Genomic DNA, 27,745 nt, shown 5'->3' on the forward strand with positions numbered 1-27,745 from the left:
CTTTTATGTTATATTTATAGCAAGTAGGAATGTCAGTCAGTTGAATGACACGGGGGTTAGAGCATCGGCCGAGGTTATAGTCTGATCGACCGACGCCCTTGGATAAGGAGGATGTTCCACGGAATCTGTTGTCTGAAGTCCTCCCATCAGTGTGTCAGACCGATGTGTCCAGGGGCGGAGGAAGTGGAGACGTGCATATCAAAGCACGCCTACTGCCTCAAGGGTGGCCAGACAACCTCCCAACGTTACCAATTAATAGAGTCCTGTTAACTGACAGCTCTGTAGAGCGATGCTTAAGCTTGGGACTGTTCTCACGACATGGTACCCACACACACCTTTTATTGGTTCAGTTTAATAGCCCAAAGCATGCGCAAATACCGTCTCGTGTAGTCAGCAGTATGAGAATTCCCAAAGGGACCAAACAACACTGTAAAGTACCCTGTGGTCCCGAAAAACTGATTCTCACGATGAGTCAGTAGTGTACTAACTTGAACACCACTGGTGGCAGGATGTGGAAACGCAAAATTTAAAAAAATTAACAATTTTTAGTTTAGAATTAAAAAGTATGAACTTTATTACACATCGTGGCCAATTTAACCAGTCCCGAGCACAGATTTTTCTAAAACATAATGATGCCAATCATAAATTATGGACAGTTTACTGACACGATGACTCCCTTTTCTTTTCTTATAAACAGCCAACAACCTCCCTTATACCCTGATCTGTCCTCCATTTTTGGGCTTTTTTTTTGGATATTAAAAAAAAAACTTTGAAAAGATAAATCTACACCGGGTACGTGGGCTTCTCCTTTTCTAGACTCATTAATTAGTTGGGACTTTTCGGATAATCGGGCGTACCGCCGTGCATCTTTATGAGTTTCTCCAAATCGATACTTCAAAGAAGAGATAAGCGAACAAATCACTCTCTTCGTTTATGGCCAATTTAAAGGGACGGACCCCCATCTTGCCCTGAATGAAAAAGCACAAGTACACAAATCGTTTCTACAAGCTTCCTGACTCTTATCTCAGTTGATTTAACGCAGGTCGACTGCCGTAAGCTGTCGACCAGCCCTCAGTTGTGTGCGCGTGTGTGGGTTCTCATTACTAAACCCCAAGGATCAGAGAGATTTACTTCCTCTGCTTGTCCATAGAAATCTCTTTGGAAAGCGGTCCAGGTGAGAGGGTTTAATGAGCTACCTTGTTAAGGAGGGGGTCAAGGGCTAACAAGGTGATACGGAAAGGAGTGTGTGTGTGTGTGTGTGTGTGTGTGTGTGTGTGTGTGTGTGTGCACGCCGTCTGGTGTAAGGTTCTACCGTCTGGACAAGCGCGGTAATGAGTTAATACCCCCGATCCGGGCCACCTGTAAGGAGCTAGGTGGCCTTTTCCATTAGCATTAAAATTGTGCCTCGCTTCATAAGCTGTAAACAAAATATATGTCCTGTTACACAATCAGCCGACCACAGTGGGGTGCTCTGACCTATTACGAAGGTCATACTGAGTGACGAGAGGCTGTTGCGTAATTAAAATCACCAGTTCATCAAATAGGTAAGCGAGGAAGGTGTTTTGAAATTGAAAGTTAACGATTGACCTTGGACGAACGCCGTTTGTAGTTTGTCACCCCCTGATCCGGTTTTGAAATCTGTTCGCGGTTTTTGTCCAGCTTCTCAATCTACAATCTTCTTAAAAAAATTGGTATTTATGAAAAGGGGGTGCTGCAATTAGAGTAGCGATTAGTTCAAAATTATTTCGATAGATGGCTGCACCTTCCTCCCGAAGATTAATATTTAAAATCGATGGGTTAAAAAATGTTACCAAATACTTTGAATATTCAAGGGTCTAGGAAGTCTGAAAGTGACCCCACGCGTTAGAGCCCCTGAAATGGCAAAAAAATGAATATTAATTATCAATGGGACTCTTTAATTTGGAACTCAATGGGACTTTTTCCTCAAAAGAGACGTTTCTTGTTTGCATCCTTAAAGATCCTTAAAGGTAGCGTGGTAGTATGCCTGTTGGCAGTTCTGCGAGTTACAAGTTCGAACGAGCACTACGCCACAAAATCCCCCTGCTCATTTCTCTTTTCGCGTCTCTTTCTAAGTTCCACTCTCCTAGTGCAAGTGAAGGATTGTCCAGCCCATAACAACGCTAATTCATAGGGAACAGGGAACTCCAGACAAAGACCCTTTAAAGTTCACCCACTGATACTACTATCACATCACGTTTCTTTAAGACAATCATTAAGTTTTAACTCCCATTTCACGAATAAGTTTCCTGACCCCTTGGACTGTGTCAAAGTGGAGGCAACGTAGGACATAATTTGTGTTAGGGGGAATGAAGACCACGTGCATCAAAGGGGGGGTTACGCTTATTGCGTGATAAGTGTGTATGTTTTACTCGGGACATTAACAACACGGCAATACTGGAATGACTGATGAATTTGAAGATAAAAAGGGCGCTGTCCTTTCTACTCATACTTTTTTTGTAGGATTGCACTGACGTACATGCTTTTACAGACGCATAAATGTATAAAAAACATCACGGATACGCTCACCAATCGTTTGAGGGGGGGGGAAGTCCATCTTTTTCAAGCGCATGCATTTTATTATAGAAATTTAAGTACTACAGTATTTCAAAATGGAGGATTGTTCGACCAATCTTCTCCGGATTTCAACCATTGTTACTCTTTAAATAACTGGGATTCTGTCTATAATTAACCCCCTAAGAGTCTCACTATAATATACCATAATAATAACGTGCACAGATATATTTTATCCGTGACAACTGCCTAATTTCATCTACATTCTATAGTTCCATTGGTCTGTTTGCAATACAACTTATCTATCCTCAGAGCTAATTATTGTTAGGCATTGGAAAGTCCATTTGGTTGAGCACTTCGAGACGTTAATCAGAGATCTCATCTTTGTACGTGTAGCTCTACTGGAGGAAGTCATCTTTCTAAAAGTGCCTATGCAATTACTGTCATATCTATGGTGGAACAAACAAAAAATAAAAAGAAAAAAGGCCATAAATTAATGAAGTATTATAAAAGAGACAGTTCTTCTTTTTTTTTTTTTTTTTAACTTATGTAAATGACTTCCCGGAATCTTATTTTAACAATGACTTAGTAGTTATTAAGCCAAAGATCAATTATCACTAACCTACGAAGCCATCAATTCTTTTTTCTTTTCTTATCCTGTTCCAGCTAATTAAAGAAATTAAATAGAAATATAATTAAAAATCTTTTAGATAATACGTGTCTCCCCCCCCCTCCAGAGAGGAATTTACACTTATCTGACACGGTGTTCGAATATCCGGCAATAGGCACTGAGCATGCGTACAAGTTTACTTTCGGATTAACGAGGTCGCTAATTACCTAACTTTTTTTTTTTTATCTCTAAGATATAGCAGGTATTTTACGTATCAATATCGATCACCTATCGGATGTAAGTAATTATTTTGATGTCAAATTTAAATTTTTTATTTTGAGAATTATTTTCTGTATGGAATTGAAGTTTAAATAATTAAAGTTTAGTTAAACAAAACATAATTCTGTGTTTCTGAGTGCAGTCAAGGTTTCTGTTTAGCTAACAAAGAAAAAAAAAATGTAGTTAAGTATGAAATAAAAAGAAGTAAAGGAACTCGAACAGTGCGCCCGTAATTGAAACACTTCTCATTTTCATGGTTCGTGAACTCCGGTCATTAGATAAGTTTTTCTACAATGCAAAAACTATCCCCCCCTCCTTTTTTTTTTTTTTTTTTTCTTCTTTTCTTTATCTACATTTCCGCTTTGGTAATAGGATTGTCATTAATGGAGCGCTTTTGATACAATTGACTTATCGTGAATGAAAGCTATCAAAGATTTCCAAGAAATATTAGCATCGAATTCAGGATCTCAGATTATTGTCCGGTTGGAATCCGGGATCAAGAAATGGCTCTATTCATCACATCCTCCTATGAATAAATATCAACGTAATGGTTATCAGGAGGAAGTCTGATTACTCAGTCTTAAAATGACTACTCCTATAGAGAAGCTTTGGTGATTCGAATTTTTTTTTCAATGCGCTCTTTCATTATCTCGTGGTCCCCTGGTGAGATAAATAAAAGCCAATGAACAAGACTTCGTGGTATATACTGTTTATATCCTTGAAGTAATACATGACACATATCCTGCTTTTGCTATGAGGCTTCAGCCCAATTTCGTATCTATTGCATGATATTACCGAAAGAGGGCGCTCTGCGACTGAAATTTTTTTATTCTTTACTACTAAATGTGATTTAGTGAAATAAAGTTTGTAGTTCTGCTCTCTTTTGTTGCATATACTCTTCGATTTATCCTTTTCCTTCAACCTGTTTTGCGTCTGCATCTCGTACGTTGTAAATTTCGCCCCTGAAGAAGGATTCATAATACTAACATCCGAAACGTATACGGTTACAGATTAAATTTCGCTTAAACGTTCTTCTAGACTGAACAATATAAACAAACAGCTCCTTTTCGCTAGGGGGCGCTCTTTCAGACCCAGTAACAATGCTAGTTTGTGGTGTGGAGACTGGTGAAAGTAAAACTCGTTCATTCCTAAGCAGTATGCGAACATTTGCAAATGATTGCGGTGTTATTACCTCCGCTATTACGTTCCCCCTTGAAGGGGGACGGATGTACGAACGCTAGAATAGAGAAGGAGACATTTTTATTTTGTTTCCCGTAGAAATTAAATAGATTTGAATCTCCAGAGACGGCATATGCGGTTATCCGGAGCCTACAGAGTATGCCTAAGGCTCATTTCCTTAACCTTGCCGCCTTATTCGAAAGCTAAGCGGTCGAAATGCTGGTCCACGCTCATGCTGCTCACCCCCCGCCTCCCCTATTCCTCCCCCATCCTCACAGCTATCTCCTCCACCCCACCTTTTATTCTGTGTGAGTCTTCAAAGGGCAGACATTCCCGAGCTGGGGGCACTAAAGGTGATCACGAGAGGTTCTTGTTCATTGCTCTGCCTGTGTCAGCGACCTTTAGTATCTGTCAAGGTCAGACATCTCCGATGATAATAGCGGACATAAGCGGACGCTAGGAATTTTTCTTCGTTATGTCTCTGAACCATGTGAGACCATATTTTTTTCTTTTTATTCTATATTTTTTTCGATGGTAAAAAGGTGAGGGAATCTTAGGATTCATCTTCCCGCTGCGAAGATGCGAAATACAGCGAGCTAATTGTGACAAACTGAGTCGGCGAGATGTGTCTGGCCCTCCGACACCTCGTTCCTTGAACCGCTCTCATCCAGCATTGCGGGGGGGCATTCAGACGTGGGCACCACCTAAAGCATCCACCCTCAAGGCAGCACCCCCTTTCTTGGAAAAACGGCAGAAGAAAATTCTTCCCCTTTCCTCCCTCCAGTACAGAAACATGTCTCTCTCTCTCTCTCTCTCTCTCTCTCTCTCGCAAGTCCCGCTGTTTCAGAGATTTAAATCGCTCTCTGCACGTCTACCTCTTCTGTAGCCTGCCCCGAGTTGGCGTAATTATAAGATGCTTACAAGAAAAGAAAAAGAAAAATGTTTCCTTTGTTGGCAAGGTGGTTTAGTGTCAAGTGAATATACGTTCTCTGTATTGGGGGAAGGAAGAAGATCAAGTTGAATTACCGCTATTGGATACCGTAATGGGGGTTCACCACACACGTACAGATACACCGACAACAGCTACGTGGAACAGAGGGGGGTAGAGAAACAGACAGATTCATCGTGAGATTAAAAGATGGCGAATGGCAGCTAAGAGATGTCTCCGAGTTGTTTGAAGAAACTTTAAGCCAATCAAAACGTTCAATAAATTATTTTATTTCGGTAATAAAATAAAGAATAATCTTTTTATAAAACAATTACGGTGGGATTAATTTTTCTTTATCTTGTTGTCATGGGAACAGCTGATAAAAGAGATTGGATGGATATTCTAAGCCTAATGAAGTTTATAATCAAAGTATATTGAAGTGAACGCGAATTCTTTTGACAAATTTTAAGTCAAAAACTCCATTATAACACAATCGATAACTTTAAACTGGTCCCAAAGTGCTTGAGATAATAAAACAAATAAATATATAAAAAATTCGGACAGTATTTTAATTTGTTAACGATGTCTTAACTTTAAAATGTAGTCCTTAAATCTGGTTGAAGTACTTTTAACCGCGACTTTCATCGCTGTTTATTGTGAGGGTACCAAAAAAAAAAAATGTTATTTTCTTTTTTTTCTAAGGTCATTTCGAGGGTTAAAACCCGTTTTTACGAGTACACGCAGTATTTGCTAGGTTGTTACTCTCTGAAGAGGACATGATGGATTATCAACTAACAATCGTACTTTGTGTTAAAGTCTGACAGGCGTTTTTCAACCCCTTCTTCTAAAGTTCCAACTATTTTCTTTGCTAATCAAAGTTTCGTAGTGTCCACGAGCTTTTGCTTTTCTTTGCAAACTGTAAACTAATGCAGACCGCGTAGTGAATAGCATCTAACGAATGTTGAATCGAGTCTTTTTAGAGTGAAGACTAAGGTGGGGTGGTAAACGGGGAGGGGTTAAGAAAGGATCTGTCATTATAAGGGATGGTAAATTATTAAAATCCAGGAAGAGTCTAAAGGTAGAGAGACAACGTAAGAAAATTTACCATCACTTCCCCATTTAAATTGGTTCCCTCAGTCTTCCGAGGTCAAAGGGAAGTTAACGACCTAAACCCACCCAGTGATCCTTCGTTGGGCCTCTGACTACGGGTGTCAGAACGTGCTCTGGTAAGGGGGGAATGAGTTGGTTGCATGAAGCGGCCATTTACCGATGACCCAAGGGCAACTGAAGGACTCTTTGTACTGCGCAAAGCCACACTTTGTACCTCGGGGGAATTCTGTGTAATAATTTTCGCGGACAAATACGCCGGTTTTTATATTTCTTAATGAAAGGTATGAAAGGTAAAGACGAAGACATTTTCTCAATATATCAAACGCCTATAACTGTATCGTGTCATCGAAGAGTCAACGATCTTATCAGGTTGTGTCGTTCAATAATCGCCTCTTCGATCATTATGTGGATAATCTAGAAGTTAATGACCCCTTTCCGTGAGGGTAGTGATGGATGTTTTAGTGAGACGGAAGGGAAGAAGCTTTTATTTGTTATTATTTTTTTTTTTAGGCAGCAGTCAGATCAGGATGTTTTATTTTACTTAAAATAAAAAAAAACAAACAAATATAGACACTTAAAAAATACTGTTTATCAATATTTGTTCTTAATTTAACATATCCTGCTTAATGGATATAAACCTGTCCCTGTTTATTAATTATTTTCAGCTTTTATATTACATTAAATTATCATAAATTTCGCCTATTTTAAATTGAGAAGCATTAACAATAATTTCGCCCTTTTATTCCATCAGATATGATTTTTATTTAAAGTAAAATAAATTATAGTTTAGTTAAAAATAGTAATTAAAAGTAAATCATGTGGTATTCGGTAAACCATTGTTGATAATATCAATTTTGACGTTGTATAGTGGCGCCATCTCTCAACCATCATTTACACTAATTTGGCATAAACGCAAAATATTTCGATTAACTAAGCAGAAGTATTAAAAATCATTAATTAATATTAAAAAGAGAAAAATAATTTTAATTTTAAGTTAATTTAAGATAATATTTTAAAATATTTTATATTAAAATACAATAACGTAGAAAGAGTTGCTGTTACAGCTTAATATGCAAAAGATCAAAGAGTTAAGATCGAAATTGTGACGCCTGCGCACTGATGTAGGAAAAAATAATAAAATATTTATTATTGTGTCAGTTATAAATGGTACTTTAAGAGATCTACAATTTTCGAATTAAAATATTTATTAATGTAATTTCGGTCTGAATTAATGTTAAATGTTTATCCGTCTGATAAAAGTATCTTTAATGTTATTTCATTTTTAACACGTCATGCGAATTTTAATTGGCTATTGGAAAAACAAATAAATCTTTGATACGCTAGAAACCCCCCGTATCCCAAGTGGGGTTGATACCACGAATTGCATCAATTGATCTCTTACCGTTCAGTATCAATAGAGCCCAGTGAGGGTTCCCTATTGAAGTGGGGAAGCTTAAATTTCTCCCATCAGGTTGAATAAACGGGAAACTTGCCACTAGGTCAAGGACACCGGATATAACACACTTTCTATTTCCGTTTCGTTTTACTTTTGCTGCTTCTATTGAAAGGCCATCCAGTGGAGCTTTTCAAATAGGAGAGGCTTTTGTCTGGGGGGTGGGAAGTCAATTATTAGAGCCAGCTTTAGTGTTTCTATTCGTGGCTGAATGGCATGAAAATAATTTAGGATTCATATGATAAATGGAGAAATTGAGTATCGCAGATAGTAACTTTCAGAAGAAAATATATTGATGGCCAATAAGTTGTTCCTTAACGATTGTCTTCCCTCAATTTCATGGATGACGCTATAAAATTAAATTATTTTATTGTGATTTTGCTATCAATATTTGAACTTTGTTTTGAATATTTGCAATTTTTATTTTAACTTTTTTCTTGTTTTAATTCTTTTCGTGTAGGAAGAAGAAGAAGATGTTTGGAGGAAAAAGGTTCAACATTTGGATGTATTAGATTTGTCAGACGTTACAATGCTCATGCGAATGAAATTCAACTGGACTTTTCAACGATGCTACTCTAACGACCTGTTAAAGTTCTGTTTTCAGATTTTTGCAATTTAATTTTATACACTGGAATCAATTTTCTTTTACCCCTGTAAAACCCGCTTTTCAGTGATGGTGTCAGTACTGGGCTAGACGAATAAACGCTTCAATGGGCGAATGCACTTTTATGGTTAAAAGATTGGTCTTATGAAAGATATCGTGAAGTTTTACTGTGCCCTTATACTCTTCAGAGAGGCTTTCTCAGACCCCAAAAAAAGAAAAAAAAAATGTGGAAACCTTTTGGGTGGGTAACAAATTCCTCAGGATATGACGAAGTTGCCAAGTTTCAGCCCACCCATCCACCCACCTCCCTACTAATCATCCTCTAATCACCTGACAAACCTGCCCATGATGTCTAAAGACGCATTGTGACTCATGACTGCTTAACTTACATGACTGATACATCTGTCGATCCACAAACAGATGCATTGATAGGACATGATGGCAATTCCACTCTCCTCCCTTGTAGCTTATCAAACAGAACTCATCCAGTTATTTCCTTTTTAAGGAATCCTTTGCTCTTAGAAAATTTTTTTTGTAATTTTTTCAAAAAAACACAAATAAACCAATTCACGAAATGGATACACAATATACGATGAATTATAATTCATCTCTGTCCTTAGTTTTAGATTCTGCTTTCCATAAACGTCTCGCTTCTTTAATTTGCAACAAGTGATCAAGACGGAATCAGGGAGAGTACTGCCGCTAAGATCCTCCAGCTTTTCATAAATTAACAAAATGTGGTAGATCTCAACCACATATTTCTTTACTCTTTTAAATCTGTCTTGATTTATCGAAAGCATCTGATTCAATTGATCCTAATCTCCTTTTACTGAAGATTCAGCGTTATGGAGTTTTGGAACAGTCGCTCAAATGGATGAAAAATCTACTAATTAATAGGACTTTGGTCTATGTAGGGAAAGCTAACTCGGGGTGTTTTCTCCTAAAACGGGACTCTTCATTGGGTCCGTTATTAAGTAATGATTTACCATTATTTATGAGTAATATGGAGATGTTACTTCTTACTTCTGCCGAGGATTTAAAGATTTATCATTAGATATTTAAACCGAATTACGACTGTATATGCAATGTAAAGCACCTTTATTTACTTTTATTCTTGTCAGTTTTATCTCAGCTTATTACAGCAATCAACTAAAATAACGAGTGACTGGGATGTACAGGTACACGGAGATGAAATTGTCTCGCTGATTGCAGCTAAAGGTAAAGTACGATTCATTCTGACCATATTGTTACTCACTGGACAACCAACTGAGACTTGCTGGACATCTCCTGCCTCAGATGCTCACTGGTAACCTTGTAATCGCACAAAAGGCAACCTTCAACGTCACCTGAAAACAGATCACTCTGTAGTGTCGATGTAAAGCATCCACCAGGGTGATTAACACTTCCGTTATGCTGCAAGTCTATAATAGAGCGAACGTGTGTCATTCAAGCCAGCTGAGGGATAATTAGATTCCGACAATGTTCCCGACATTCGTTGCACACTGTAATAAATTGCCATACCTTAGGCAACAGTACGTTTCAAACGACATCTCAACACATGAAGATACGAGTTGCTGTTTCAGCGATCCTTCTTAGGTAAGTTTTGGATGCTTCTTGGGGGAAAATTTTGACAAGACTCGTGGTCATCGTGGTCACACGTAGATCGTGTACACGATTGTGCATGTGAAAGCTGAAATCGAACACGCGGGCAAGGTAAAATTGTTATAAAACGAATCGGTCCTCTTGTTGTGGGTGAAATAAGATTGTCCAACATTCCCACCAGTGCGATGGGCGATGTCCTGTTTCGATGCGTCAAATGGAACGCTCGTTTAACATTGACACGCTGATCGAAACTGCACGCGAACAAACGTCGCCCCATAACAAAGAGGGGGAAGGTAGGGAGGAGTTTAGAAACCGCAAGGGTGCACCTGTCGGTTTCTCCTCTTTCGAACGAGTACTTGTGTAGTGATCGTATTGTGTCGGGTCAACTAATGGACGCTCACCCAAGTGCTATTGTCGCCACTGTTTACCCCTGTTGTTAGCCGAGGGCCTTGACCGTTGCCATAGCAATCTAAATTCGACGAGGGGAGGGAACGAGAGAGAGAGAGAGAGAGAGAGAGAGAGAGAGAATAGTTTCCCAATCTGCTTTCTTAGAATACATTAAAGCGTTAAAATAGACCAATTAATTTACCTGCACGTGCCTCGCAATACCTTCCCCCCGTTCCTTTCCCTGCTAATGACGTTTTTATGATTCGTTGGTTGTAAGCTACGCCATCCTTTTTCAGATATCTTTCCACAGAGCAGCTAACTTTTAAACTGATAAAAGGGCTGTAATGTCATCCCCGATATGTACAGAAGTTAAAAGTGGCGCCGCCTGCTGAGTAGCCTAATTTGATTTTTACCCAATTGCAAAATAGGATTTTAAATCTAGGAGATAAATATTCGGAGAGTTTTAAAGTGTCACGAGTGTTCTCGTGACGGTTATACATCTAGATGGTCATGTGATGAATCTGACGTCAATCTTTTCAGCGTTAACAGAAACAAATCACGCCCAGATTCAGACATGTGATTCAACGGACGCAATTAAATACAAATTGTAAACTATAGATTAATTAAACACGGTTTCGATATCATTTTCTCCCATTGGGACGTATGTAGAGGGAATGAATGCTTATAGCCACGTTATGAATATAAACAACGAAATCATGGCTTGGACTACAATCAGAATGATCTATTAGAAATGTAGCGGATGATGAGTGCTCATGGAGTTGGAGGAGGTCACATTATTCGAATCATTATAACGAGAATCTTATCACCTAAACATCATTGCTTATAACAGCAGAAGAGACCAAGTTATTGTAGAGGTATTTAAGAGAAACCTGCAGTGAAGAAACAGATTCTCAGGCTACAATTGTGTCAGTGCATCAATGTATGGGTATACTATCTGAAAACCCCAATGCGTCTTTAGAAATGAGCTCTTCACCACCAGCTGATAACACAAACGTCGCTGTAACGTCCTGTTCACAAAGAGACCAACGTTTACCTACCTGTATTCCCCTTGCACCCCACCCCCTGATGCTATGGAAGGATGTGTGCCATTCTATGGTCTGTTTTTAATTGCGTGCAGTCGGGAGCTAACCCTAATGGTTTATTTTTCTGTGTGTACGGCTGCAGGACACCTGTTGGAGTCGTCAGCTCTGGTTTGGTTACGGTTTTGTGGCGAATCAAGGGCGTAACGTTCGGTTGGCGGTGGAAGTGCTTCTCCCTCGTATTAATCGACCATCCTGTTGCTCAAGTAGGTATTCTACCAGCGCTTTTGCAATTAGATTTTAGGTTACGATATTAGTCGGCCATTATTTTTATTTTTAAAGTATATAAGCGAAGTTGAAAATGTTTACTTTTCCTAATTTTATCTTTCCGATTGCACAACTTAATTCTGATATGTTTTTAATTGAGAACAGGCTATGAGGAGTTAGTATTTCGGATCTATTCCATGGTTGGTTTGCCCGATTTGTTGGATGAAAAACAAACTTTTGCGAGAATTAAAAAATAATAAAATAAAATTAATAAATAAACTATGCAACTGTCGTTAGAGATCGACTAACTTGGCCATGGTGGTAAAAATGTTCATAAAAGTTTCTCTGCTGGACTGTCCGTTGTGGTCCTATTAAAATTGTAATATTTGGTTTAGTACACATTAATAGCTAAACTTATTTTGAAAATTGAATCGTCTAATGTTTTATAACAAAATAAAACGTTAATGTCGGTGAATAAAAAGATTACTCAATGGACAATGGAAGTATTCTTCAAGGTTTGGCATTAGGAATTGCTGTTTAGTTTCTGCATGATTTATCTTTCAATTTTCTTGAAGAACATGTCAAATTATTAACCAAAAAATTTAAACTATTTTGTTTTATTTTCATATTAAAATTTGTTATTCATGTGTATATTGTAGTGCTGAATCCGAATATCACTTTAATATTTTGCTATTGTCTGGATTTCGATAAAATTCAAACTTTCGTTTAAATATTTTATTAGCAAATCATTTAATAAGCTTTAGCAAATGTTTTTGTTAACAAAACTTTTGCAAATAATTTTTAAGAGCTTAAAATATGTTTAGCCCTTGATTTATGCTTGGTGTCCTCCCTTCCCTTCCAGCTTACCTCATAAAAGTGTCCAGTAGTAATCTGCAAGCATGTTTGGATTCCATTTGCCTTCGTGCCGTTTTTCTACGCAAAAAATGTCCTAGCGGCGAAATTTTCCCAAATGTTCATCGCTGACATCATTCAAAAATCGGGTGGAGGAGAAATTAAGATTCGAATACAAAAACGCATTTAAGCTCGTATTATAGCTGAGTTCTTAATACACTGATAGGTTTCAGTTATCCCCCGATCATTTAGCTCCCAGGTATAATTTGTTATACTTCTGGTATCCTCATCTGTAAAAACTTCTTCACGTGTGACTCGTAATCCCCCAAACCTTGTTTCCCTGGTGTGTCCCAACTCCCAATAGAAGCAGCGCACGAATCAATTTCACCTCTGCCTATGGCTTCTACAAAATTAGTCTTAGCAGAGTATCTTGAAGGCATTCCACGCTTCTTTTTCGGGTACATCGAGGATGTTGTCAAAAGACACATTGATTTTTAAACCAATGAATATGCTTTCTTTTATCTTCGCGTCACTAACTTGGAATTTTTTTTTCAACTTCTAAACTATGTCATTATCTTCCAGCGCTTTTACGAAATTTTCCATTAAGCCTAATTTGATAGGCCACAATGAAATGGTTTCCCAATCAATTAGTGGTGAATGGTGGACGTTGTTCTATTCAGGAATATACGCTGTTCGACAAATTATTGACAGTATAATGGGAACGTCCTTCAAAAGGACAGCACGTCCAGTTGATACGGATGGACGAGTATTTGCATTATACAACGGCACGGATGGAATTTAAATTTCGCTGTGACGATTCTATAAAGAGCCTTCTGTCTTTAGGGCTCTCGTGAGTAGCACAGTTGGTAGAATCGCTGTCCTCCCCATGCCAGATAAACAAGACCTGAATTCGAATCCCGTCAATGATTCTAGGAATTTTTACGAGTCTTTTTCACAACGTGGCTGAATTAGTCGGTCTGCTGCGCGGGTAGCATGGTTTTTTCTCCCGAAAACCCAGGTGTTTCGTCCAGCAAACCAATCACAGAACGTATGCAATTTACAGACATACCACTATGGGTGTATATTTTTACAAGTTACACAAGTATGTTTATATTTACAGGCATAATGCATTATAGAGATCTGAAAAAAAAAGACATTGAGATTGTTGAAAGGATCCAAAGACGGGCAATTCGAATGGTGAGTTTGTCAAAAAGGATGACCGTATGAAGAAAGACTCCGATTATGTGGGCTGCAGAGCTTGGCAACCAGGCACCTCAGAGGTGACTTGATTGAGGTTTATAAGGTTCTGAGAGGGATTAGTAAAACGAATGAAGGTGGAATTTGCAGTTATAAAGAATTCCAGAACTAGCTGTCATTAATTCAAATTACAGGAGTTGAGGTTTAGATTAGATTGTAGGAAGTTTTCCTTTAGTCAGAGAGTGGTTGATTGCTGGAACAAGTTGCCCTCGCAGGTAGTTGAGGTTGTCAGTTTGAATAAATTCAAAGGTCTACCGGATACTTACCTGTGTGAGGAGGGAAGCATATAATTTGTATTTTCTTATCTACTTGGTTTTTACTTTTTTTTACCAGTGCAGCAAAGATCTGTAGCTTCCTTGCACAATGTGGTGAATACTATATTAATATAATAATAATATATACGGCGCAATATGCCCTAAGCTGTTGATGAACCTAAAACCCAACAACAAAAACTGTCTTCAGGATTATGCTTGTGACTTAAAGCATCTATTAAGCCATCAGTATCACTGCAGAGAGGCCTCCGTAGCCGAGTGGTCAGGAGCGGGAGTGCAGTAACACACGCTCTTTGAGTAGACCGGGGTTCAAGCCCCTGACTGCTGAATACGGTCGATCTGCCAACCCGCACTGGACCAGCGTGGCAGATTATGGTCCATTTCCCTCAATATGAATTGTTGAGGAATCTTTCATCCTGCAGTGGGTTGATAATGGCTGCACTTTACTTTTTTTTATCACTGCAGAAAGTGAGATCGCTCCTCATGGAGAAAACTGCATTAAATTCTTGTGATATCTAGATATGGGTGCGCGAGCAAGTTCCATTCCTGTAATCTAGAATTCAAAAGGTTAGCTTGACTCTCAGAAAGACTTTATTCTTATTTAGGCCATTTAGTTCCAGCTGAGCAATCAAATAAGGTCGACTACCTTGGCTTGGAATATATTTTTCGTCTAGGACGGATACTAACATTTGTTCACCACCTTCACAAGATGGCATATCTTCATCTGAAGTCCATGTCTCAGGAGGTTGGGGATTTGGTATATCATAACATTTGAGCTACTAGTCTCATTGAGGAAGACAGGTTGGGATACTGAATGTTATACTCCTCTAACTGTTAGATGAATAGTCAAAGGTCTTGATTAAACAAAAGTAGCAGTCCTCAATATGATATTTTTGTTTCTGCCATATCACTGACTTTATAGGTGTATCACAATGAAGCTTATATATATATATATATATATATACACTACATATATATGGAAGCTATATATATATACACTTTTAGTTTTTGATTATTAATTATATTATTAATGACTGTAATCGTTTCTCTTATGTGAAAAATATTCTTAGACGGTTTACTGTTCGTTCTTTTACTATTTCCAGATGGATGGTACAGTTCTAGCGATCTTTCTCTACTTGAATTTTTATTTATATACCTCCAGTACAGCTGATGGCACTTTTCATTCTCAATGGAGAAGGCAAATTCCTCCCCCACAACGTTCTTGGTGTCCGTATGCAGATAAAATATTGCCTTGTAAGTGTGAAGGTCCAAGGACTTTTCCGCTGCTGATTTGTGATAAAATTCAGGATTCATATACCTTGGAGAATGTAATTAAGGCACACTTTCCTGTCAAAGAGTTCGGCAAGTTCAGTCTCACTAATTTCAAACCTCTCAGCACCACCTTGTCCAAGGATACTTTGGGATCCTTGAAGTTTGAATACATCCTTATCAAGAAGACCACACTAGTAACGATCGAATCCGGGGTATTTGATGGATCACGACAAAACATTAAGCGAATCGAAGTGTTGAATAATAATGTGGAAAAGTTTCCCTTTAAGGACTTCGATGGGTTCTATAAGTTGGAGCACCTCATTATAAGGTATAACTCCATCAAAGAAATTCCTGACTTTGCTTTTCGTGACAACCCTTGTCTCAAAGAAATCGATTTATCTTTTAATCAGATTTCTTATGTGGGATCTTACGCTTTTCAGAAATTATCATCATTGAACCGGTTGGATCTTAAGAGAAATAAAATTGTGGTTCTTAATAATCACGCTTTCACTTTGAATCAAATCAACTACGATTTAACCCTTGACCTTTCTTACAACAAAATTATGTTAATTGCTGACAGCGCCTTCACCAACCAGGTGCCCAAATTTTTGAATATGTCCAACAATAACTTGAAGAAGTTTACGAAGCATCAGTTTTCAGCCATGGTGTGCGGAATGGCACAAGCTAACAGAGGATGCATAGATGTGCACAGTAAGTATTCGCTTTCATTATATAAAGTTTTTAGATTGTGTCTAGCCAATCTTCATTTTGATAAAACCAAGACTATTCTGTGATTCCTTCATTTATTTCATATTCACTGACACTCCACGATATCCTTAAATGTCGACTCCAAAAATTGCCCTGAGAGGCACACAACTTAAACTAGCAGATCTATTGTTACCCTTGGGTGTCTATATCCTCCCTTCCTTCCCATTCCAAAACATCCCACAGGTGTTCAGTTGGATTGTGGTGAGGAGAATTTGGAAGTCAATCAAGATGAGTGATATCTTCACTGTTTTCATCGGTTATTTATGCACAGTGCGAGCCGATGACATGGCGCATTATCGTCTTAGAGGATACCATTTCTGTCCGAAAAAAAAAAGAAAGAAATATGACACATGGTCTCCTAAGAGCTTTTTTTTTTTTTTGTATGTTCTTGAGTCAGGGTGGCTCCTAGGCATATGCCCATCCCCACCTTGTTCAGCTGTGTCGGCGCAGAATCTCTGCGAAACGGGCCTGAAAAAAGTGCTGATGTATGTGTGTTAGTATCGTGTGTTTGTTCTGCTGTTAGTGTCAGGCCTCTTTGGACCAGGGCACAGCCAACATCTGGGTAGCTGCTGCCTAATGCCCTTCCCTAGCTCGAGGGGTCAGGTCCGGGTCTACTGTTCACTGTCAGTGCTCAGCGCACTAAAATCACACACCCGCCGCATGTACCGCAATACCAGCGGGTGCCAGCAATCCTGCTCCCAGGTTGCTCATACCTGGAAGCCAGCAAACTAAATAATAATAAAATAAATAAATAATAAAAACTAACTAGTGGCAAAATCACTGTACAAAAGCTCATTACTTCTGAGAAAAACAGTATAGTTAAGTTAATTATAGTTAAAAACCAAATTCTCAGCATATCTCAGACACAATAAATTAATAGGTACTCACGTACCAACAACAAAACAAAAGGTGCCTTTGCACTAATCTCGACTTGACAGGTTGTCAGTTTAACTGTTGACGATTTTCTTGTCCTTCGAATAGATCCTGTCACTGCGAGCAGCAGCCACAATGAGACCACTGCCCCAGCAGCCAAAATAGTCCGACATTCATTTAATTGTCGTCAAATAATTGTTCACTCAAGCTGTACTCGTTCTGTCTGATTGCTGGTTTCTTCCAGTTGTTATCCTAAGAGCTGTATGTGTGTACTGTGTCGGGGTTGTCCCCAGGCATTCGCCCATCTCCACCTACTTTACCTTATTTGGCAGATCAACTGTAAATTGGGCCTGACAAGATAGAAATGAAATTAAAGGGTTCAAAACAAGAAAATTTTGACTAAAAAAAAAATCATATTTTGAATAGGAAAGTATAAGTAAGTGTTAAAGAAGTGTGTGTGTGAGAGTACTGTGTTGTTAGTGTCAGGTCACTTTGCCACCAGGGAACAGCTGACACCAGGGCAGCTGCTACCTGATGCCAGTCTTCGGCACGGGGAGCCGGACCTGTATCAACTTTTAAAAAACTGACGCGCAAAAGCACAAATCCAGCACCCACCAGAGGAAGTGCAATACTGGTGGGTGTCAACAGTCCTGCTCCCAGGTTGCCCAATCCTAGAAGCCAGCAAAAACAAAAACAAACAAAAAAAAAGAAGTGGTTGTTACTCCAAAGGACACAATGTCTGTAGAGTCAATGTCAATCAGGATTAGAAACATTTAGGTTCCACATGGAAATCACAGTAAGATCAAGGCAATGACACAATGAATCATGCCAAACACATAACATTGGCTAAACCCAACACCATGAGCCAAGTCCAACCCAGTAGTTTCAGCATTTGCAGACAGCAAAAGTCATAGAGAATGTCTAATTATAGTTAGTTTAGTGAAGACTACATAAGATTGTTTGTTTGTTATTTGGTTTTTAGGAGTATTAGCAACTAAGGCCATATTGCTCCCGGATATGCGGTGGTCATTCCCTGACATTTCCACATCTTCCGTATTTGGTGGTGACGGGCTCGAACCCCGGTCTAATCAGGAAGCGTGTGCTACGCACTGCTGCTCCTTCCCACCTGGCTACGGAGGCGCACTGCATAAGAAAAGTCTTGGAAAGCCCGAAAGCTCAACGCATCTCTGACAAGAACGTGCAAAGTATCTTCAGCCAACTCGGAAACCATAACCTAAGAGCTTCATTTCATTCATTCATTTATTAATTACACACAATATACAATCTCAAGATTATGTACATCAAAGTATATACAAGATCTATTTACATATAATTAGATGCTCTGTACATATCATTAAACATTTGTGTGCGTGTAAGTGTGTTCTTTAATCAGGGTAGCTCCCAGGCATAAGCCCAACCCAACTCTACCCTGAGAACTTGTGAATGTGTAGTCTTTACAAAGCAGCTGAAAAAGTATGTTAAATTACCTGAGTCTGATTTTACTGTAGCGCAATTCGGCATGAAATCCCGCACCCACTGGAGGTAGTGCAATACCAGTGAGTGCCAGCAATCCCGCTCCCCGGGTTACCCATACCAGGGAGCCAGCAGGAAAAAAAAAAAGACCACTAATAATCAATAGTCTGGATGGCACAACTATAAACTTTAAAATCACAGTTCGACTGAATATTTCCTTATTTGCTGTTCCACCTCCAAACCAAATGAAGGTACTGTCCAGCAAATGTCCAACTATACGCCCTGGATAATAGAACCATTAGAGCACCAGACCCGACCCAATGCATCAGGTCCAGCACCCCAGAATCCAGAAGGGAGTATTTATGATCGCAGCACAAAAGACAACTAACCAGAGCACCAGATCCAACCATGAATCAGGTCCAGCACTCCAGCTGCTAGCCAGAAGTAGAAACCAATAGTTGAACGTAACGTTCTCCAAAATCATAGAACCGACACAAGGAATCGGGTCCAACAAGAAACTCCATGAAGGCAATCTAGTTGCCAGGTTTGCGTCTCAAAGAAAGGCTCTAAGAACAGTTCTTCTTGCAAAAACAGCAGCTGAAATCTCCTGAAATTAATTAAAACAGTCACGATTTCCAATAAGTAAATGCACTGTATCACATGATAAACCGGGAATATTTGCCATCGAAGTCTTCCTTTGGTCTTCATACTCCCGACATAAGAAAATTGCATACATCCAAGTCTCCTGTTCGCCACATGTGCAGAACGGATCTGTCTCCAATCCTCTCTCATATAATTTGCCCCTACGTGAGCCATGTCCTGTTAAGAGAAAAGAAGTATACATAGAAGGCGCAAACCAAGATGCCACGGGTTTTCACAATGCATAGTTCACCTGGCGAATATATTTCCTAGTCACAGCTCCAACATCACCACTTTCCCATCTGGTCTGCCATAAATCCATTAATTTATTCCATATTCGTTGTTTTTCTTCTTTAATATTATTCTCCAAATCGATTGTGATATCCAGAAAAGTTAACAACATACCCTTTTCCAATTTGTAAAAAAACCTCTGTAGACAATAAATAAATCCAATGGCACGTGCACGCAGAGCTGCCGGTAGACCTCACCAGTGAAACGTTGGTCCATACGCACAAAAAAAAACAAAAAAAAAAAAAAAACTAGGAAACTATTATTTTTAGGCCACCCGAATAATTAAATTCATCTACCATGCTGTGTCTTATGTCTGTTAATTGCGTGTTCTCTGGTCGATTTGTCTTGTTTTACTGGACGAAAAATCCCAGTTTCTGGGGAAAAAAAAACCTTGTATCTACGCTTGAGACTGACTAACTCAGCCACGGACTGAAAAAAGCCCATTAAAGTTCCTCGCGTCATCGACAGGATTCGAACCCGGGCCTTTTCCACCCGGTGTAGGGAGGACGGTGACGATGCCACTGTGCTACCCACGCAGATCAGGTCCATACGCACCAAGTATTCTTGCCAGAAAAACATGTTTCGTATTAAGCAACCACCGCCAGCTGCCTGGGTAGTGAGCGGATGGGCTCAAGGACTCGCGTTGCTTACACAACACAAAAAGGTCCCCGTCGGCGTGTTGCACCAAGTATTTGGGCTTATCCGATCGGTAGACTCGTTCCATTCCTCCAGTGTCCAACCAGAGTGGCGTGTTGGTGACATCACATCATAATTCAAGAAGAGTGCTGATCACACGGAAAATAAAAGCAAAGACGGGGCTTGCCCCATGTGTGACAAAACAGAATGGACTAAACGCAGCATAGCTGCAAACAGCCTGATGGCGATCTGAAGAGGGCACCCTAGCCCCTTCACCTGTTATTCCCACTTCCTTGGGGGGGACGTTCTCTGTTCTCTCCCCTCCACCCCCAAACGTCTACTCTGGTGGAGCATGGGTATGCCCCACTGATAGCCGGGACTATCTACTCTATTGGTCCTATATTTCTGGCTTCCCCCCCCCAATCTTCGGTCTCCCTCCAATCTCTACCTTCATCATAGCGAAAGCCCCACACATCAAAAACTTAGTATGATAAAATTACCTTACGCCCAAAACTCGGCCTAGCAAACCTAAGCGATATTATCCCTACGATATCGCAGATTTTTTTTTTTTAGGTCCTAGCCGCCGAAATCCAAGGAAATTAAGCGGCAGGACCTGCCAGAGTGAATCTAAGGTTACTGGGCTCCTAGTCTGCCTCTACGGGGCGAAAGTGGGGCAACGTTGGGCCTCAGGAGGGATCCAATGACCAGATGAACAACGGTACAGGACACTACACATGAACAATTCCCACACGCTTTTAAATCTCTGACATTTCCTAGCGAACTGGTTCACCCACAACGAAATCAACGCGAAGATGGGGGAAACCTCAGTATGACAACAACACACACTTACCACATAATTAGCCATCGACGATGATCAGCAGTGAGGAGAGGATGTCTTTTGGGTCATCTGCAGTGGAACCCCATACGTCTGAGTATATTTAAACTAGTTAATTGTGCTGTATATGCTTCGATAATGTATTTGACGGTTATGTTTAATTAGCTTTGATGTTCTGATGTCTAATCACACAGATTGTTGTGATAAAGTTGCTATTGAGATTTGAGTAAAAAAGTAAAGTGAAGTGCAGCCATTATCAACCCACTGCAGGATGGAAGCCTTCTCAACAATGTTGAGGGAAATGGACCATAATCTGCCATGCTGGTCCAGTGCGGGTTTTCAGATTGATCATATTTAGCAGTCAAGGGCTTGTATATAGAACTACAGATATTGTTGATTGTTCTGTAGATAATTTTGGGTAGTTACATATCTACTCTGCTCTCTCCACATGATATTAAGCAGCTGCTGATGGGGAAACCCTGGGGTCCGCCAATCAACAAATGAATACAACTGAGTGTGCAACGCATCATTTGGGATATTGTTCTCGCATTCCCCATATTGTATTGCGACGTAAACTATCGCACAGTGACTTGCCGTTGAGCCCCGCACAACGCGGTGCACCCTTCGTTTACCACGAACACATCCGTCTTGAGTAATCCTCTACAGTTCTGTTGGCGGGAGGTGGTTTAACCCGCTCGACACCATCCTTAGTATACCTTAACCACACTGCGTTGCGAGCAGACAAGACGTGGCATTTGCTATATGGAAGCACCCTACTCATGAGCTCCCACAATAATGCGCTTTTGAAACTCCTCGAATCTTTACTGTCCCATACTGCTGCTTTATCACTTTGACTTGAACGACCAGAGACATAGTCCAGCTCAGCTTTTTCTATGAGCCAAGAGACAGTCCATTACGGAAGGGATGATTATAAATCTGTGATCACATTTTGTTAGTTGATTACAGCTGGAGTAATTATATTTTGTACTGTTATTTATATTATTATTATTTTATTTGCAAATACAACTCAAAGAACATGGGGAAAAATGTATGCATCCCGCCATGGCCAAATCTATATTAGTTTGCAAAAGAATTGTTAACAACACGTGACACGAGCTATAGACACCCTAGATGAATGGATCCATTTTCATCAGCCAGAGGAGAGAAGACATTATGGACGACACACTGGCAACCGAAGGAACCCCGGTTACACCACAGTTGCTCACTAAGGAGCATTTCTTCTTGTGTGTTTGACCTCTCTGTTACTGTTTGGGACACTGATCATCACAACTGGACCCTATAGAACTAGAAAAGATAGTGGTATTCTCACGCATCCTGCTCCAACTGCATTAAGCTGATGGAGCGGGATTATCAAGCTGTAGACTTGTTATACATAGTATTTCGCTGGAAATTATGGACTTCAAATTGCTGAAAAGGTGCACTCTATCCGATACGGTTGCTCCCAGCAGAATAATGCACAGTGCTATCATGCTTAAATCTTAACAGATTTTTTTAGAGCATAACAGGGATTTCTTCCCTCTTCAATAGCCTACCATAATCATTGAACATCAATCCAATTGAGCAAGTATGGGATGGCATCGGACCATTTAGTATCAGGAGCCAATTTCATCCACTCTACTGAGATTCAAGATTCCGTCCAGTTTGTATGGGCCACTGTAGTGGCCCATACATAGTTAATAGAATCCATTTTCGGGGAAAATCAACCTTTGTGCTGCAGACAAAAAGAAGTTCTACACAATATTAGTAGCGCATCCAGTAAAGTGATCTCTGCGCATTGTTGTACACGCTGGATGAATCACTTGACTCAACCCGTGTAAAAAAATTCTTTTTTCTTTCACATAAGATAAAATTACCACCTTTTTGGTCAATGTCAGAAAACAACACATTAATAAAGTTTTTATTATCATAAATAATAGTAAGTAATTATTATTATTTTTTATCTTTCCAGATAACCGCTTGCGATGTACGTGCGAATATATTGCATGGCTTGTAAAACAGCCCTACGAGGTTAAACGACACGTGGGTGGATTTGTTTGCGCTGATCTGGAAGGAAAACCCCTCGAGGAGTTAACAATAAGAGACTTAAGATGCAGATACAAGTAGCTCCGAGACACTTTGAAACCCTGCACAAATTACTTCATGTATTCGAGACAAATTAGTTCATCAGTATCAAAAAACGAACACAGTATTGGAGTTTTATGTTTTTTCGCGCAGTTCTTTCCAGTGATGGATTATTTGCGAGTTCCAAACCACACTGGTAATTTGTTTTTAACGTGTGGTTTTGGGTAGTTTCTTAGACAAACAATAGAGCGTTGACAGTTCAATTAAGGAAAATATAAGTGTATATGCGCAAGTGGCCAATGCCACTTAAAAATAAATGAATAAAATTTTTTTTTGGTGGTATTTACTTTAAGTTAGTTACAAATTTCGCTCTTCTAATTTTTCTCACTGACATCTTAAAAATAAAATTAAAAATTTTAGAAATAATCAGTTGTAATAACCGTGAATATAATAATAAAAATAAACTGTAAAGAACAAAATAATCTTAGTATTTACTAATATTGCCAAAGGATGGCGCTGCAAGCAGCGCAGGAATGTAGTGGCTAAATTTTTATTAAAAATTTAATTTCGACTGCTTTTTCACTAAAATAATTTATATTACAGATACAAGTTAATCACAAAAACTTATAATAAGACATTAAGTTATATTTTGGTGTTATTTTGCATTTTTTTCTCAGATCTGCTAAAATTACTTTTAAGACTTTTGTGACAATTTAAAAAGATGTGTGAGCGCCATCTGCATTAGAAAAGATGTTCAATATTTTAGCACCAACCACGTGGAATTTTGTATAAAGAACATACAGAACAAGTTTTTAAATTCCGATTATTGATTTTTCTATTGTAGCTTCCTTCCGGAAGATGGCGTTGACAGTCATAATGAATAAACTACTTCCTTCTAGCAATATTAGATTAAACTGGCTTTCTCAACATACTTTGATTAGAGAGTTGGTGCTCAGCTATTTGTCCAACATTAGATGCAATTTACATAATACTTGTAGGAGCATCCAGACATAAAAGACTGTTCTCGATGCTTTAGCAAACTTCGACACCCAAACACTACCATTAGCGATGTGCTATATAAACGTGAATAGAGGTTCTTTGGTACTCTGGTGTAAAAGGTGATATTGTTATCCAATGCGCAAGGTACTGTCTAAATAGCTTTAGCGCTCCAAGGTTCAAGTAATGTCGAAGCGAGTTATGAACATCTTTCAAGCTATTAGTTGAAGAGTTGGCTTAAACTTACCAGGCAGAGAGATTAAGGAAACACTCGCAGGATTGCAAAGTGATCCAATAAAAAAAAGACCATCTAGAACTCAATCTCGTTAATGGATGTCCTCCAAGACTTATTAGTTGCTTATTTCCTTAATACCAAAATGCAAATCCAAGTATGGATTTGCATTTTGGTTAGTCGGTTACAGGCGAAGGAACTATAGTTTTTTTCTCCCAGAAACTAGTTTTTCATCCAACAAACAGAAGATCAACCTCAGAACACACGTAATTTACAGGCATTATACATGGAGCAATATGGCCTTAGTCACCGGTGCTCCTAAAATCCTACTACATCAACTATCAAGGATTTCATGCATAAAATCTTGGATAGCTGAATTCTGCTCATCTGGCTAGTAGTTCAGCCTTTTCTCAAAGTCTTTATTAGGAAAAAACAGTTATATATGTATTATATGCAACCAATATTATAAATAACAAACTGTCAAATATTGTTTTGTTATACAACTGAAGTAGAACACATGGTATCGATAGTTGATTCTGGTAAAGACGGTTGGAGTCTCCCAGTGATTATGAGAGTAGATCGATTTCAGGGAATGTGTTTAGAGTCCGTGGCTCTTAGATATCTTTTGGTTTGGGCGTATTGATTCAAAAGTGATTAGTCATTATTATAAGCAAACAGGTAAATAAACACACTCCTCGTATATTTGGGATTATTTCCACCAAAATTGTTCTAATTTTCTTACTGTTTTTTTTTTTATATCTTCAGGCTGCTGATGATATTAAAAATGAAGGATTCTTTTCCAGAGACAAAGTATGCTAGAGATATTAGGAGTGATTACTTGAACACGCGGTTTAAAGCAGTCAGTAGAGCTAAAGAGGATGCTAAGATCTTTTTTGTAGTGTTGCATTGTTGATATAATAACTGATATCTCCAAAGTTTGGCATGCTTAAGGTGATGGTCATGTACACTGAGTGGACAGAAATCATGGGATACCTACCTAGTAACAGGTAGGCCCACCTTTCGCCCGGATAAGGGTAGTCACACGAAGAGGCATGGAGTTCACTAGTTCACGAAAGCGTTCCATAGGTATTTCCATCCATGCTTGCTGCACCGATGTCCATAATTCCGTCGCATTCTTGGGTGGAGGATTCAAAGTTCGAACGGACCTTTCCACAGCATCCCAAGATACCAATGGTGGTAAAATCTGTGGAATGCTCTTCGAACCATATTCTAGTCACCACGGCTCTGTAGGGAGGCGCATTGTCCTGCTGGAAGAGTTCATTGCTCTGTTAGTGCATCATGACTATGAAGGGTTCGTCCACTAGAGAGAGAGGGATGACAGTGACGCGTTGCCTAGGAATCAGGTATCCCATGAATTCTGTCCTTTCAGTGTATTTTGAAGTTTATGAAGTTGAGTTTGCATCTATTCAACAGCACAGAATCTTAAGACCTTGGATCATAAGATCACAAGGCTTTGATGTTCTCAAGGTTTTAATTTTATAAAGGGGACTTTTGATTTACCAAATCAAAAGCTTCTGAAAAAGACATGTAGATAATGATCTCTCTAGTTACCGTGGCAAGCACAGGAAATTTTATCGTGAATAAAGTCGACGATTTGATTGAACACAATACAATCCACGATCTATTGATCCTATTCAGACTTTCAGTGACTATGGTTCAAGCTCGCTTGACTACTAAATACGGAGCTGTTTCTTATTTTCTCTCTCTTGTGAACGTAATGATACTTTTCGGAAATGAAAGAAATGCTTCAACACTTTAGATAAATTAATTTATTGCGGAAACATGCTGAATACACGGAGATGATTAATCTTAGGTCGGAATAATCGGAGATTGACATGGTAGGAGAAAGACAGAGAGGGAGAGAGAGAGAAGAATGAAAATGGTACGAAAGAAGTTGATGAATGGAACGCATCAGATGGCACACACCACTATAAATGAAAACAACAAAAATGGAATAAAATTATACAAAAATATTTGTAACATAGTTTGCTACATGAAACTTCTCATGAGATGGCATAACAGAGATAATCTTTATATATTTAACATGTGTGACTCTCTTCGTATCGCTGTACATAAGGACTCTTGGAATGACCCAGTTCGGAGGAAGGGAAGAGGAGGGATTTTCTTTTTTCTCAGTCCTCTGACCAACCAAAATCCCTCCCGATGGACTTGTAAAACATTCGATTATAAGGGGCATAAAACTGCCTCAATTTGTGAACGGCCTCTTGAGACACCACGGGGTGCTTTCGTCCTTTACTCTCGTTCAGACACTTCTCTGTGGTGTCGTTCCTTACACAGTAGAAGCCTTTCGTTTTGTTGTAGAAGAAGTTGTCCTTCGATATCCTATGGTTGAGTCCCAGGAACTCTTCGATCTTCTGCACTTCCGGAAAGGGATCCCGTATAAGTAGGTCCCCGTCAACGATGTGAATCTGTTCGCGTGAGAACACCCGTAACCAACGTTCGAAAAAGACGGAATACATGCTGATGCGAACTGCCTTGTAGCCCATGTTCACCTGCCCATTCGGATGCAGAACCAGGTCCTCGAAAGACGCCAACTGTTTGTCCTTCCGGGCCTTGTTGGCAGCGAGCTGTGCGTAGTCGGAGATGAGCCTCGTCACCGGATCGCGGACAATCAACAGCAACTTGATCGATTCGTTCATGGCTCGAATCCGGGCCGGAACCGATTCGGTGATGAAATAAGCCGGACTTTTCTCGATGGTGATCTGGTCCGGGAATGAGAAAGGCATTCGTTTGCGATACCAATCTAGGCCGAGATTATATTTCGCGTCTTCGTCGAAAAAGTGTACTTCGTCCGAGGCTTTTTGAATGGATGGATGCAGGTTGAGAAACTCGAGCAGCGCCCGAGTTCCACACTTTCGAACACCGACAATGATGCACTGAGGCAAGCGGCGCTTAGTCCGTGGGAATCGAACCCGGTCCTTGAGGGTCTCGTTTTCGATGAACCCACTCCGACGGTAGGAATCTAGGCATATAACGGGGGCCCGCGGATAACCCAAATACATCAGATGTAGGGCGACACAGAAGGAGAAGAAGAACAGAAGGAAGCAGATTGTGTAGAGTCTCCCTTTGGTGAGATAACAGGGACGCTTGGATGAAACAGAGAAGCTGGAGTCCCTGCTAATGTAGGCCCAAGACCGAGGAGAGTGGGAGGAGAACGGCCAAGGAGAGCAAGGCAGCTCCTTGTTACTGGTCATGCTGTCTTCAACCCATCTGGAAGATTAAGAAAAATAATAA

The 27,745-nt window shown here is 39.6% G+C and overlaps 2 protein-coding genes across 4 annotated transcripts in view; one reads left to right on the forward strand and one right to left on the reverse strand.

Annotated features, from left to right (window-relative positions):
• The first annotated feature begins 11,871 nt into the window (after nt 1–11,871).
• LOC150085443 (uncharacterized) lies at nt 11,872–23,324 on the forward strand. The gene is made up of 3 exons (XM_090373249.1): nt 11,872–11,990; nt 15,476–16,355; nt 23,129–23,324. Exons 2-3 carry the CDS (start codon nt 15,476–15,478, stop codon nt 23,281–23,283), a joined length of 1,035 nt encoding a protein of 344 aa, XP_090229375.1. The 5' UTR covers nt 11,872–11,990; the 3' UTR covers nt 23,284–23,324.
• Nucleotides 23,325–26,291: 2,967 nt separating this feature from the next.
• Nucleotides 26,292–27,745, reverse strand: part of LOC150085444 (heparan sulfate glucosamine 3-O-sulfotransferase 1-like) — an 81,466-nt gene continuing 80,012 nt past the window's right edge. For all 3 annotated transcript variants that reach the window (XM_090373251.1, XM_090373250.1, XM_090373252.1), the window contains exon 4: nt 26,292–27,721. In XM_090373251.1, the coding sequence (XP_090229377.1) occupies nt 26,623–27,705 (1,083 nt within the window). In that variant the 5' untranslated portion in view covers nt 27,706–27,721 and the 3' untranslated portion in view covers nt 26,292–26,622. The remainder of the gene's footprint in view (nt 27,722–27,745) is intronic.

This window comes from Mastigoproctus giganteus, chromosome 5, assembly GCF_048544385.1.
Source record: "Mastigoproctus giganteus isolate SK-2022 chromosome 5, ASM4854438v1, whole genome shotgun sequence".
NCBI classification, from domain to species: domain Eukaryota; kingdom Metazoa; phylum Arthropoda; class Arachnida; order Uropygi; family Thelyphonidae; genus Mastigoproctus; species Mastigoproctus giganteus.

Bases quoted from the DNA above. Each gene is read 5' to 3' on its own strand.
- LOC150085443 (XM_090373249.1), top strand. From the start codon at position 15,476: ATGGATGGTACAGTTCTAGCGATCTTTCTCTACTTGAATTTTTATTTA. The intron at 16,356-23,128 runs GTAAGTATTCGC...TTATCTTTCCAG, and splicing joins AGGATGCATAGATGTGCACA to ATAACCGCTTGCGATGTACG.